Source organism: Bombina bombina, chromosome 8, assembly GCF_027579735.1.
Source record: "Bombina bombina isolate aBomBom1 chromosome 8, aBomBom1.pri, whole genome shotgun sequence".
Classification (NCBI taxonomy): domain Eukaryota; kingdom Metazoa; phylum Chordata; class Amphibia; order Anura; family Bombinatoridae; genus Bombina; species Bombina bombina.
Genome location: NC_069506.1, coordinates 63,206,771 through 63,221,704, shown reverse-complemented (window position 1 = coordinate 63,221,704; position 14,934 = coordinate 63,206,771). Strand labels below are relative to the sequence as shown.

The following is a 14,934-nucleotide window of genomic DNA, read 5'->3' as shown; positions in this document are numbered from 1 at the left end:
CTTCCATAGCACCGGCTATCTTCTGTTAAATCGTATATATTTGACCTGACCATCCGGATCAATAGCAGAGATCATTACAGAGTGTCTGATAGCCCATAGCTCTCGCTGGAGCAGCCTGAAGATTCTGGGGCATATCAATGTAAAAATGTAGTGATGTTGGGGTGTCAACATCACTACATATCCGTCCGACATTTGTTAAATCGGCCCCTCTGTGCCATTTATGTGCTTTAACAAGTACAGATCACTTCCAAGGCAAAATAAGTTGTATATCAAAATAAAAAGCCTTCCTACAATCTTATTCTTTTTACATTTGCTAATAATTTTCACATATTTTATTCTTGAAGGGACATTAAAGGGATGTAAAACCTAAAATGTTTTTATTGGAACAATCAAAATCTTTCTGTGTCAAACAAAGCCAATGAGAAGGTTTACTATCCGAGCCTTAAAGAGACAGGAAATCCACATTTTTCATATTTCAGAATAAGCATATAATTTCAAACAACTTTCCAATTTACTTCTATTATTATAGCTTCATCACATATTTTTTTAAAGAGCAGCAATGCACTACTGGGTGTTAACTGAACACACTGGGTGACCCAATGACAAGAGGCCTACATGTGCAGCCACCAATCAGCAACTAGTTCCTAATAGTACATTGCTGCTCCTGTGCATAACTAGGTATGGCTTTTGACAAAGGATACAACAAGAACTAAGCAAATTAGATAATAGAAGTACATTAAAAAGTTGTTTAAAATCGCATACTCTGTCTCATTTATGAAGTACTGTTTTTGGGTTTCATGTCACTTTAACGGGATATAAAAGTGCGGCATCTTACCTCCTCTCCTGAGAAATGTCAGGGGCAGATATGTAGCAGAGCAAGGCTTTCTGATGTCTAGCACCCAGAATTGGGAAACTCTATTTGCAGAGAATAATTACAGGAAATTGGGCAAAATAAATTATGAAAGTATAATGCAATGTATATTTAAACTTTCATGAGTCAGATAGGACATGCAATTTTAAAAGAGTTTTCTATTTATGTCTATTATAAAAATTGTACTTTATTATTTTGGCATCCTTTGTTGAAAAGAATACCTAAGTTGGTTTAAGAGCAGCAACGTAATACGAGGAGCTAGCTGGTGATTGGTGGCTACTCACATCTTGAAATTGGCTCCCTAGAAGTGTTCAGTAAGTAGTGCATTGCTGCTTTGGAGCTGATTTTAACAATGTGGTTAATTTCTTTGCAAGCAACAGTACAATAATAAAATAACTAAAACATTGTAATATTTTCTTACCCTTTAATGTCATTTTAAAGGGATACTCAAGTCAAACTTAAACTTTCATGATTCAGCTAGAGCATGCAGTTTTAAGCAACTTTCTAATTTACTCCTATTCTTAATTTTTCTTCGTTCTCTTAGTATCTTTATTTAAAAAGGCAGGAATGTAAGCTTACAAGCCGGCCCATTTTTCGTTCAGCACACTGGGTAGTGCTTTCTAATTTGGTGTCTAAATGTAGCCACCAATCAGCAAGCGTTACCCAGGTGCTGAATAAAAAATGTGCCCGCTCCTAAGCTTACATTCAAATAAAGATACCAAGAGAATGAAGAAAAATTGATAATAGGAGTAAATTAAAAAGTTGCTTAAAATTGCATGCTCTATCTGAATCACAAAAGTTTAATTTTGACTACACTATTCCCTTAACATTTAAATTAGCAGTACTTAAGTTATCTCTCTTCAGTTTAAGATCATACTTACAGATGATCCCTTTTTCCTTTTGCTGGCCATTCCTCCAAACTTAAATTTTAGACTTGAAATTTTCTTGTTTTTCGCCTTTTTCTTGCCATCTTTCGAGTTTTTAGATTTCTTCCTTACACCTGGGCCTAAAATAATAAATATAAGTTTGACTGAGTAAATAAAACAGTGAAGAAACTCACATTACTATAGTTTTTATAGTTTAAAATACAAGTTTCCACAATATGTTAAAGGGACATGAAACCAAAGTTTATTCTTTTATGATTCAGATACAGGATGTGATTTTAAACCACTTTCTAATTTACTTCTATTTTCTAATTTGTTTTGTTTTCCTGGTATCCTTTGTTGAAAATGATACCTAGGTAGACTCAGGAGCAGCTGATTGGTGGCTGTACATCTATGCTAGTAGTGCATTGCTGCTTCTTCAACAAAGGATACTATGATAATGAAACAAATTAGATAATAGTACATTGGAAAATTGTTGACATTTGTATTCTCCATCTATGGATTGGCCTCAGCGCCTGATGGAAACCTTTAAGGCTGGGGGCGGGTAGCTCCTAGTAGTTACCCAGAAAAAGTAGTGAAAAGGTGATAGAGCCCAGGCGCCTACCCTAGGAAGGCTAGGTTTTAGTAATATGTGACCAGACCTTGGCTAAAAATTACTTTAATAAATTTCACATATAAATAAAATCAAGGTGCAATTAGGTATAAGCAATGAACAACAATAGCTTTAAGAACAATATTAAAAAACAATATAAAAACACAATAAATTATACTTCATGGATCCATGAGCAGGAATAACAGGTAAATGGCAGCAGATTATGTAACAGGTAAGAACAATGGTAAATTTAATATTAGGACAGAGATAAATCTAATAATAAAAAGAGTTCATAAAAATCCAAAAGTCTAAAGGCTCCAAAAAATCAAATGGAAATCCAAAATAGTTAATAAAAAATGTGTTTATAATCCTGTGATAAACAATTGATGTGCAATTCCAATAAAAAATATGTTATCCAAAAATAAGAGTCAAATCCAAATGAGTGACTAAAGTCTTACAGGCCCATTTATCAAAGGGCTTGCGGACCTGATCCGACACTGCGGATCAGGTCCGCAAGACCTCGCTAAATGCGGAGAGCAATACGCTCTCCGCATTTAACATTGCACCAGCAGCTCACATGAGCTGCTGGTGCAACGCCGCCCCCTGCTGACTCGCGGCCAATCGGCCGCCAGCAGGGAGCTGTCAATCAACCCGATCGTATTCGATCGGGTTGATGTCCGGCGATTCCTGTCCGCCTGTTCAGAGCAGGCGGACAGGGTTATGGAGCAGCGATCTTTAGACCGCTGCTTCATAAGTTGTGTTTCTGGCGAGTCTGAAGACTCGCCAGAAACACGGCCCTTCAAGCTCCATACGGAGCTTGATAAATGGGCCTGACAAAGTAGTTAAAATGCGTGAAAAAAATATGTGATCAGAAGTGGCATCAGGAAATTTGGTGAAGTTGGTGGTATATACAGCAAAGTCTATGGTGTTAAGAAATAAATAAAAGGAATGAAAGAAAAAATGATTCTGCAATCTCCAAATAGGCTGGTGATATAAAAGCAAAAATATCAATGACAAAAAGAAGGAACAGACGATCCACCTGTGGAAAAAACAAAACGAAATATAGTGTAGGATGTCCTAAAAGAATAGCAAATAATGGAATAAGGCTTACCAGTGCTGGTCTACGCGTTTCGGCCTGTGCTAGGCCTTTCTCAAGACTGGTTTGTGCATGTTAGAGGTGGCCTTATATAGGGTGCTTTACCGGATGCTGCAAATTCGTTTACTTCCGGTTTTTAATGTTGCGTTTTTATCAACTCAGACTCAGGTCTCCCATTTTATCAACTCAGACTCAGGTCTCCCATTTTAAAATCACTGAACTAAGTTCATAGTTTAGTTTGTTTATTGATAAAAACGCAACATTAAAAACCGGAAGTAAACGAATTTGCAGCATCCGGTAAAGCACCCTATATAAGGCCACCTGTAACATGCACAAGCCAGTCTTGAGAAAGGCCTAGCACAGGCCGAAACGCGTAGACCAGCACTGGTAAGCCTTATTCCATTATTTGCTATTCTTTTAGGACATCCTACACTATATTTTGTTTTGTTTTTTCCACAGGTGGATCGTCTGTTCCTTCTTTTTGTCATTGATATTTTTGCTTTTATATCACCAGCCTATTTGGAGATTGCAGAATCATTTTTTCTTTCATTCCTTTTATTTATTTTTTAACACCATAGACTTTGCTGTATATACCACCAACTTCACCAAATTTCCTGATGCCACTTCTGATCACATATTTTTTTCACACATTTTGACTACTTTAAGACTTTAGTCACTCATTTGGATTTGACTCTTATTTTTGGACAACATTTTTTATTGGAATTGCACATCAATTGTTTATCACAGGATTATAAACACATTTTTTATTAACTATTTTGGATTTCCATTTGATTTTTTGGAGCCTTTGGACTTTTGGATTTTTATGAACTCTTTTTATTATTAGATTTATCTCTGTCCTAATATTAAATTTACCATTGTTCTTACCTGTTACATAATTTGCTGCCATTTACCTGTTATTCCTGCTCATGGATCCATGAAGTATAATTTATTGTGTTTTTATATTGTTTTTTAATATTGTTCTTAAAGCTATTGTTGTTCATTGCTTATACCTAATTGCACCTTGATTTTATTTATATGTGAAATTTATTAAAGTAATTTTTAGCCAAGGTCTGGTCACATATTACTAAAACCTAGCCTTCCTAGGGTAGGCGCCTGGGCTCTATCACCTTTTCACTATTTGTATTCTCCATCTCAATTATGTAAGAAAAATGTCAGGTCCCTTTAGGACTAAATTAATAAGAATTAATAAGAATATATTGTTTACATAATAATAAATATTTGCAATGAAACAATGTACAAGGGATGTCCAAAATTACTCATTTGATTATGTTCTAAATTTAAAAGGATTTTGTGAACCATCTTATTATTCTGTATTTTTTTTTAAATATATTAAACAGCTCTTGGGTTTGTGTAAAAGTAAATTCTATACCCTTGCAACTGCTGCAAATCAAATAGCTGGATTAGGTAATTTGCAGCATTTTAAAAACCTAGGTTCCATATTTTGCTTTATGGCCTTTTTATGAAGTGTGGCACAAAGCCCAAATTTTACAAAAAAAATAAGAGGTGTTTAATGGCACTTTAAAAGATAATTGTCTACTATAAAGCTACTCGATAAACTGTGCTGTAAAGTATGTTTTCAAAATGGATACGCTGTAGGGAAGTTTTCATATACATCTGTTCACTAGGGATGAGGGATATGTTCAACAATCTTCTTAAAAAAGACACTTTTACAAGTTATTTTTAAAGATTCTAGTATATGGTTATGGCCCCTAACACAACCAAATTGTATTTCCCTGCCTGGCCTGGTTAACTGCTCATTTACTGTGACTGAATCACCAGTTCTCAGGTAGGGAAAACTTTAAATGTTGGCTGGTTACAGGGCCGGATTGGCCTACCAGGATACCAGGAGATTTCCCGGTGGGCTGCAGCAACTGGGGCTGGAAAGCTGCAATTTAAAGGGCTGACTAATGGATGCAACTGGGTTGTAGGGTGCTTATATAACATCAATCTGACATTTTTATTTAATACAAAGTAATATAATTTAATTCTGAAAAAAATATTGGGGAAGGAGTGTCTCAGTAATCCCCTTTGAGAAAAATGGGACGTGTGCATTCTACCAACTCAACGGAAAATAGGGCTGGTCTTTATATTTTTACAGGGCTGCTTTTTATTTCCAGTCCGGCCCTGGCTGGTTAGTGACATTTGAGAAATGTATTTGAGAAACACTGATATAAAATGTGTCACAGGGAAAGTGCCAGTTAAAGTGTTCTATACCCCAGTATGCCACAATTACATGAGTGTGATAACTTGTGTATATAATAAAGTTATATGCAGAAATGTGGTAACATAAATATTACTTCCCTCACCATGTTTTTTTTTACATTACATAATATTAAAGAAACTGTGTGTTGGTGAGTTATTTTTTTCAATTCAGTAAAACTTGTTAAATAAATAAAAAAAGAAACACAAAAATATAGTATCTGATACCAATTTGTCCTTAAAGTGATAGTAAATTTAGTTGTTTTAAAACTCACCTCTCATGTAAACGCAATATCGCAGCAGCTGCTTCAATATAATTAATGAATCACAAGATTAATTGTTTACATTTAGTAAAGGAGCTGATCGAGAGAGTATTCCGCACATTTGAAAGAGTGTGATTCCGCTTTTATTAAGAGCGATTCACAAGTATTGTATGAAGAAAAAATCATCTGCAGAAACTGTTATTTACAATTTTTATCCAGGTATTTTATAGTTATTTTATAGAGAGTGTTATTAGACCTTGCTAATGAGCAGAGAATCAATAGCTTCAGTCTCGTAGCTGAATGACGTAAGTGGGATTCTCTGATGTTCCTACAGCGCATGCGTTCACCATGAACGCACACGGAGTCAGAGATCTGTCCCAAATCGAAGCGCATGTGCAATACAACAAAGGAGCGTTTTGGATTTAGAACTTGGCGCCTATCGACCCTAAAATTAATTGGTTAATAAAGGAAACGTTTCAAAAAAAAAAAAAAGACAATGGGGCCCATTAATCAAGCTCCGTATGGCTCGCCAGAAACACCAGTTATGAAACAGCGGTCTAAAGACCGCTGCTCCATAACCTGTCCTTCTGCTCTGAGGAGGTGGACAGACATCGCCGCAATTCAACCTCGATTGAATATGATCGGGTTGATTGACACCCCCTGCTAGCGGTCGATTGGCCGTGAATCTGCAGGGGGCGGTGTTGCACCAGCAGTTCACAAGAGCTGCTGGTGCAATGCTGAATGCGGAGAGCGTATTGCTCACCGCATTCAGCGATGTCTGTCGGACATGATCCGCTGATCGGATCATGTTGGACAGACACTTAATAAATAGGACCTGATGAATGAAGGTTGAATAAAATTTCAACGATAGTTAAAATGATATGTTCCTGATCGATCAAGTTTACCATCGCTTTAATTCTGGGATATTCTTTATTATTCAAGTGTTGCAGTTGGGGTACCTAAGCCAAAAATGTATGCCTCTAGGGGTGCATGATACACAAAGGTTGAGAAATACTGCTTTACAGCACAGGTAATAGAATAACAATAAATAAATTAGTCAATTTTCTTTTTGTGGAAAATGAAACCCAAATGTTTATGATTCAGACAGAGCATGTGATTTCAAACCACTTCTCAATTTACTTCTATTATCTAATGTGTTTAGTTCTCTTTGTTGAAAAGGATACCTAGGTAGGCTCAGGAGCTGCTGATTGGTGGCTGTACATATTTGCCTCATGTTATTTGGCTCACCCAAAGAATTCATAAAGAAGTAGTGCATTGCTGCTTCTTCAACAAAGGATACAAAGAGAATTAAGCAAATTTGAAAAAAATAAGTAAATTGGAAAGTTGATTAAAAATTGTATTCTCTATCATGAAAGAAACATTTTAGGTTTAATGTTCTTTTAAATACAATGAATAATTAGAATGTTCACGAAAAAATTTTATGTGGAACATTTTCTTCTTCATATATCTTTAAATTATTGTTATAAGGATGTTATATATAAAGCAAGAAGCATTCTTTGCCAGGTTATATTAGTCCAGATTCTGACCAATCGGAAATCGATTGACAGTATTAGCAAGAATATTGATTTCCCTCCTTGGTAATTGGTCCTTTTTCTAATCATTTTTATGTGCAATAACATTTCCAACAAGCAGTCATACAGAATAATTATTTTACTTATCATAAGCTTCACCATTGTCCTTTGTATCAATTATAAAATATACAATATAGTTTTGCTTAATATATTTCTTAAAAATCCAAGTCAAGTTAAATGTTCATTGGCTAAGATGTTAAATTGCTGATAACCTTAAACTGGAAATCACCTATATTCCCTACTATTAAACAATGGATAGATAAAGGTATTTAGTTTATTTGTATGAGACTCTGTTTCACTGCCTGTATTGGCTTGCGGTGATGCCGTGGGTATTTGTAAGGGATGGAGGGAGGCGAGCAGCGCATCCTGGGAGAGGGGAGGGAGGGGAGGAAGGAGAGGGTTCCCTATGCTGCAGAAAAAGGATTGGATGAGGGAGGGAAGGCTTCTCTATGCTACAGAAAAGGGTAATGACATGGGGGAGGAGGGTATCCACAGGAACAATCACTTGGAGGGGAGGGGGGTTCCCTACACTACAGAAAAACATTTTTATTAAGAAATATTTTTTTTTTAAATACTATAAACTGGGTAATGGCAGACAAAACATTTGTGTAAAAAACATTGAAAATGCAATAATAGTTAATTTTAAGTTAATATTGTCTTAAATTTTAGCCAGGTAGTCAAACAAATCAGTTGGGTGGTGTTTGCATAAATAGTTGTTGGGGAGAACATCTTTACAATAGGTATGTCCGAAATGTTTAGATGGACAATCAGTAACTGAATTTGAGTCCAAAAGCATCATCTAAGTTCATCAATGTTACAATGTCACAGAATACCTTTTCCCTCCTTGGTTTTTGCTTTCCTTATGGGTGCAGGCTGGACTGGTTGTTGAGGAGTGACCATCAATGGAGGAGCCACAGCTACAGTTTCAACAGCTGCTGCCACTGCTGCTGCCGCTGCTGCTGCTGAGCTCCCTTTTAATGGGTTGTTGGCACTGAACTCTCGCCATTTGGCACCAAGCACTGTCATCATCTTGGACATTGGGATTTTTGGATTTTTCTTTGCAATTAAAGGCCTAAATACAAAAAAAAATGCACAAATAGGAGATTTATAAAATACTCATATTATTTTACTATCTCAAAAAGACCAATTTTAAAACAAGGTACAGTGAGTTAAAAGGTGAGGAACAAAACCATCCACAGTAAATATAGTGAATAGTAAATTATTGTATATGACAGTCTCACATCTAAACAAATTAGAAAACCACAGCAAACAGTCTTTTCCATGGGGGGGGGGGGGTTCTGGGTAAGGATAGTCAAATTACTTTTTTTTTTTTTTTGCTCCTAAAAGACATTGACTACTTCATGGTAGTGCAATTTTGCTCCTGACCGCCTTAAGGCATACATTGTATACATCTATTCCTGTTATCCTAGTAAAGCTTATAAAAAAAGAGAAAATACTGGCACTGTGACAATTACATTTGTAGAAAAGACAGGGCCACAAAAAATATGGCTATGTCTGGTGCTGCCCCTTAATATATATGCAAATTAACAAAAGAAGCGAAAAGAATACAGATTTTAGCACTCAAATCCACTTATTGAGAGTAAATCAATTAATAAAAACAAACCTTTAATCTATAGGAGTAAAAAGGTTCATCATATACCCCTAAACAAATACCACACCTTTATTAATTTAGCGCTGCGGAATCTGTTGCCACTCTACAAATAACCGATAATAATAATAATAATAATAAATTAATTTCACTGAACATTCAGTTAAAACACCTTTCTGTTTCAGCTAGGAAACAGGGGATGAATCACGCAATGTTAGTTGATTAGGTTTTTAGAATATTTGGTTGAAGATGAGATGGATAAATTTAACGATATTTCTAGTGACATCTCCAAAATGGGTGATGAATTAAAACATCATGAACTAAAACAGGATTTTTAAAAATCATATAATAAAATTGAAGGGAAAAGTGGAAACATTTGCTAAATTAATTTCTGAGAAAAAAGATTTGATAGGGAAATATGATCTTTGGGCGCAAAACAAAAACACAAGTATTGAAAAAGAATGAGGAACCACAGATACTGAGGCATCTGATAACAAAAAAAAGACCTAAACCCATAATAAGAAATAGCATTAAACCACACTCACTAATAATGTCCCTTTAGGAGAAGAGTCAGAAGGGGAAGGAAAAAGACTCCTTACACGGAGACAGATAAGATTCCATCACAAATTCCAGAAAAAGAGAAAGTAGTTGATTCAGGTTTAAACATTATCTCAACCTTTTTGGCAAACCACTTACAAGCATATAAATATCTGTTCTGAAAAAAGGTTTGTCATTTATACCCACCACCAGCATTGACAAATTTGAGGTTGTAAAGGATACCCATTTATTTGTTCGCAAAGTTTTGCTCAATAAATATTTCTTCAGTAATACAGAAATAGGAACATAAGAAAGTGCAGATTTACAGGCACCAGATGATCTGATTACTTTGCTGAAGGGATCTAACATAACACAGTTTGTAATGACAGTTTGCGTAAAATATTAAAATCAAAATCCCATTTTGTACCCCCAAGCCTTACATTCCCACACTCTACTACTTTTATTAATTTATTTTGCAATGATATATTCTACATCAACATTCCAAGGGTTAAACTTGCTGGTAATTTTACTAGGGAAGAGAAAAAAGCTTTGTTAGAGATTTCTAATTGGACTGATGTTCAAATTAAAAAGCGTGATAAAGGAGGGAATATAGTAATTTGGCATACAGAAATGTATATCTATAAGGCATTAACTCAGTTAATGAATGACAAAATTTATAAACGTCTACTGAGTAATCCAACAGATGTTTTTCTTGAACAATATAACAAACTTACTCCGAAACATCTGGGGTGCCAAGGTTGCTGACCCCTGCTCTAAAGAATATAAATTCCTAGACGTTAAAAATCCCAAATAGCCACATTGTATCTATTGCCGAAGGTGCATAAAAACCTAAACTGCCATCCAGACAGACCGATAGTTTTGGGTATAGACTCTTTAACAGAAAGAGCTAGTGAATATATGGATGCTAGACTTAAATATAATGTGTAAACACTCCCATCTTATACCAGAGATTCTATGCATATATTAAATAAAACTCAAATATTTAATACCACCCCTGAATCTTTTCTTATCACATGCAACGTTGAGTCACTGTATACTAATATTCAACTAAAGTGAGGGTTTACTGCAAAAAAATAATTTAATGACGATTGAGACAAAATAATTTGTTGTTCAGTTATTAAAATTTGTTTTAAGTTATAATTATTTTGTGTTTGACGGCAAATTCCTTCTGCAGGCATGTGGCACTGCAACTTATTCTAATATGTATCTTCATTGGAGGAAACAGTGGTGTTCCATTAATCATTGAAAGAGAACACACAATACATCTCACATTGGTCTTGATACATAGATGATATTTTATTTGTCTGGCATGGTTCGAAGGAACTTCTTCAGGAATTTATAGGTATCTTAAATGACAACCCAATGGGTCTCTTTCTGACATATGTGGATGATAAGGAGAAGGTGGAATTTTTAGATCTTGTGATCAAAAAACTAGATAATTCTGTTGAAACAGATAGCTAAAGAAAACCAACATCCACCAATATTATGCTCCATGCCACTAGTCATCAACATCCATCTACAGTAAGAAGCTTACCGGTTGGGGAATACCACCAGTTAAGGAGAAATTGTTCAACAATGGAGTCATTTAAAGCAGCTGCAAAAGAGCTAAAAAATAGACTCCTTTAGTGAGGTTATTTGCGAAAGAAATTAGCTAAGGCATATCATATTGCTATGAATAAGCATAGGAATGAGCTCCTACAGCCGAAAGAACCATCTGTAGACAACCAGATTTTATTCATATCTACATATTTCCCACAAAGTGATTTAGTTCATGGCATTTTTGAGAAACACTGGCATATACTAAGATTGGGTGATCAACTAAAAAATATATTACCATTAAAACCACAATTTACCTTTAAGAGAGCAGGAAATTTTGGAAAACAACTTACTAACAGTCATTAAGACAGAAATGCTCATAGACCCCAATTTATAATGGCTTAATTCCCTGTGGCAGTTTTAAAATGTGCCCTCATATGATTAAGAAAGAAGCAATCATTGATAGATTCAATAAAAAATGGACAATAAATAACTTTATTAACTGTAAAAGCACATGTGTGATTGCAATATTTTCTATGTTGGCATGACTACAAGGGCACTTGGTACTAGAATGACTGAACATCTTTGCAACATACGTAATGCCAAGAAAGACATTGAAAAGGGGAACAAAATTACAAGTATTGTGAGACATTTGTAAAGTATCATAATGCGAACTTTAAAACCTTAAAATGTTGGGGTTTGGAGAAGGTAAAACGTGGTATAAGGAGTGGAGATATAGAATTAGTTCTGTTGCAAAAATAAACTAAATGGATATTCCATTTAAATTCCATTGTACCTAACGGCAGGAATGAGAACAATAACAATTGGGTCTTTTTATGAATGGCTAATATTGTTGAGCATACTCACAATGTTTGTGAACCTGATTTTATATGGATTATGGAGTATGAATTTTAATATTGAAAAATTGATCTAGCTGTGAATTCTGATGTATCCTGATCTACACAGAGGACAATTGTTATTCCTAATTTTAATATTACTATTATTCAACACACTTACATTTATAATGGGACATATAGGTAATTTGTATTTGTGTGAATAAATGTAAGGGTAATATTATAAATGTAATTCCTCGCTCCCCTTTTTTATATATATATTTTTTCTAACAATAGTTATATCTATAGTTTTGGTATATTTGTCAGTGTTATTATGTGTAACCAATTGAGAATAGGAATTGGCTACTATAACTAAAACTAAGTAATTATATGTTGGTGGAGCTTGTAGAATACAGGTTAATTAGTTACAATTGCTAAAAGAATACATTTCAATCGCTGTTTACTTTCCCCTTAATGACCACTCCTCCATACCAATCCGGAGCAGAGTGGCCACGTGGGGTTACTTGGTCTGAAGTCAGAGGGGCGTGGTCTAAGTGCCCTGAGATTGGCGTTATCGATAATTATGCTATTTAAAGCCCAACAGGGAAACAACATTGAGAAAGATCTGTAATAGGGCCGAAACACGTCTGTTTTGGTAGCTACTGTGTGCTCTTCACCCCTATCACCTAATGCCGACATAGCCAGCTATCGGCCAGGAAACAGGGAGGTGAATCATGCAATGTTAGTTGATTAGGTTTTTAAAAGTGTAGTATTTGTCTAGGGGTATAGGATTCCCCTTTTTTTACTCTTATAGAATATAGGTTTGTTTTTTATTAATTTACTCCCAATAAGTGGATTTGAGAGCTAAAGCCCCTATTCTCTTCTTTTGTTAATTTGCATCCTAGTAAAGCTGTCATGAGGGTTTGAGATTAAAACGGGTTTTAGGAACTACTTGGATTCATGATTATGTCTAAGAAATCATTTCAAATAGCAATGCCTCCATGCCGGCGAGTCCTTCTATGTAATCTTATATTTCTATTTTTCCTGTCTTTGTTTTTCTTACATTTCGTCAAATAATTTTGGTTTCAGATAAAGCTGTTAATTATTATTATTAATTATAATCATTTAATAGCAAAAAGGTGAGGTAATGTGACATTGGTTTGCACATCCTTGCCCAGAATTCCCTGCTTTATTGTTCTAGGTAAAAATGACATACGATGAATACAAGTATGTGCTACACAGTGATCTATATTGTATAGATGTATAAGAATATTGATAAAAAGTATAACATGGATAAATATATTTTTGAAAATATCTTTTTGGAACAGCTCCCTGGCACCCAGGACATTTTTAGCATCAGATATGCGCTACAGTAATAGCAATGTCATAGCAATGCAGGAACAATATACATAAGTACATAATGTAATGATATTTTTAAAGATTATTTCCAATGTAATGATTATTTTAAGTATTTTTTTACTACAAATTTACAAAACAGAAACAATGTTGGCGATTTTTTTTTTATTGCATTGGTACTTGCATATATCTTTTATTTAACCCCTGCAAAGACGTTAACACATAGTTAAGCTCCAGAGCAGAAATGCCCTATTGGAACCTAGCTAGATCCTTGTGAGCCTATGACCGGAGAAAATGTGCCTAGTCACCAATCACCTTCTAGCTCCTAGGAGTGGTTTGCTGCTCCTGAGGCTACTGATAGTAGATGTATATTGAAAAGTCTCTTAAAATTGCATGCTCTATCTGAACCATGGTTTTTACTTTATGTTACTTTAAATAAAAACATTTGAATATGTATGAATAAGGCTGATATACATATATATAATATGATATATATATATATATATATAAATAATAACATAGTAGATGAGATTGAAAGAAGACAGAAGTCCATCAAGTGTTACCTATATATATATATATATATATATATATATATAAATAAGCTGTAGAAAAACTAATCCTCCCTCCTTGGTCAACCACCTGGGTGCAGCATTGAAATCAATAGCAGAAGCAAAGATGATGCACTCTCAGGATTTTCACAATTCAGTGTCAAATTTATTGGATGACGTTTCAGATCTACATTAGACCTTTCATCAGATCAAAAGTCTATATACAGTACATATATATATAAAATTAAACAGTTGATTAAATATTTATAAAGCCTGTTGTGGATAACAGTTGAATGATGCATGTGCAATACAAGTCTTTTACATCATCTGCTTAGAGTTGATAATCAAATCATACTCAGAAGCAAATTTTCTTCTAAAAACTACCAACAACCAAACTACCATAAATCAAGATAGTAATATATAAGAATTAGACCTGTAACACTCATAGGAAAGTCGACTTATAATTCATAATGTAATTGATTATGAAAATAAATGGCCGCCATTTCCTCACTTGCCCACCCAAGCATATAATGACACACGATGAATAACAATAAATAATATTGAATGTTCTAAAGGGGACTTTCGATTAGGATTCCCCATTTCCAACCCTCAAGAACAGCCTAAACAACCGCTTTCATGTATATAACACCTCTGCTTGAAGAAAGGTGAATGATTGGAGGATTTACTCTTTTGTACTCAAGCAGGTGTAGTATAAGGGCCTGACCTTGTTGGTATCTGTGGAGAACAAGATTTTTTTTATTATTCTTTACAAAGAATAACGTCATAAAATTGTTTTCATCTTTTCTCTGCCAGTGCAATTTTTCATACGCGACATTATGCATGGCTACTAATCAAAATTGTCATTTTGTAAAATGTAATAAAATGGCTTAATTTGGAATATGTAACTGTTTTTTACTTTACTAATTATGGCAACTTTCACTAATAATCAAGTGGTTAATATAAGTGAGAGGGACAG

General features: G+C 34.6%; 1 protein-coding gene across 1 annotated transcript in view; it reads right to left on the bottom strand.

The window, feature by feature from the left end:
• The window catches only part of CHD5 (chromodomain helicase DNA binding protein 5), a 584,561-nt gene that overhangs the window by 331,648 nt on the left and 237,979 nt on the right, over positions 1-14,934 (bottom strand). The window contains exons 6-7 of the mRNA XM_053690398.1: positions 8,352-8,590; positions 1,753-1,877 (exon numbers count right to left, since the gene is read on the bottom strand). Of these exons, the coding sequence (XP_053546373.1) occupies positions 1,753-1,877; positions 8,352-8,590 (364 nt within the window). The remainder of the gene's footprint in view (positions 1-1,752; positions 1,878-8,351; positions 8,591-14,934) is intronic.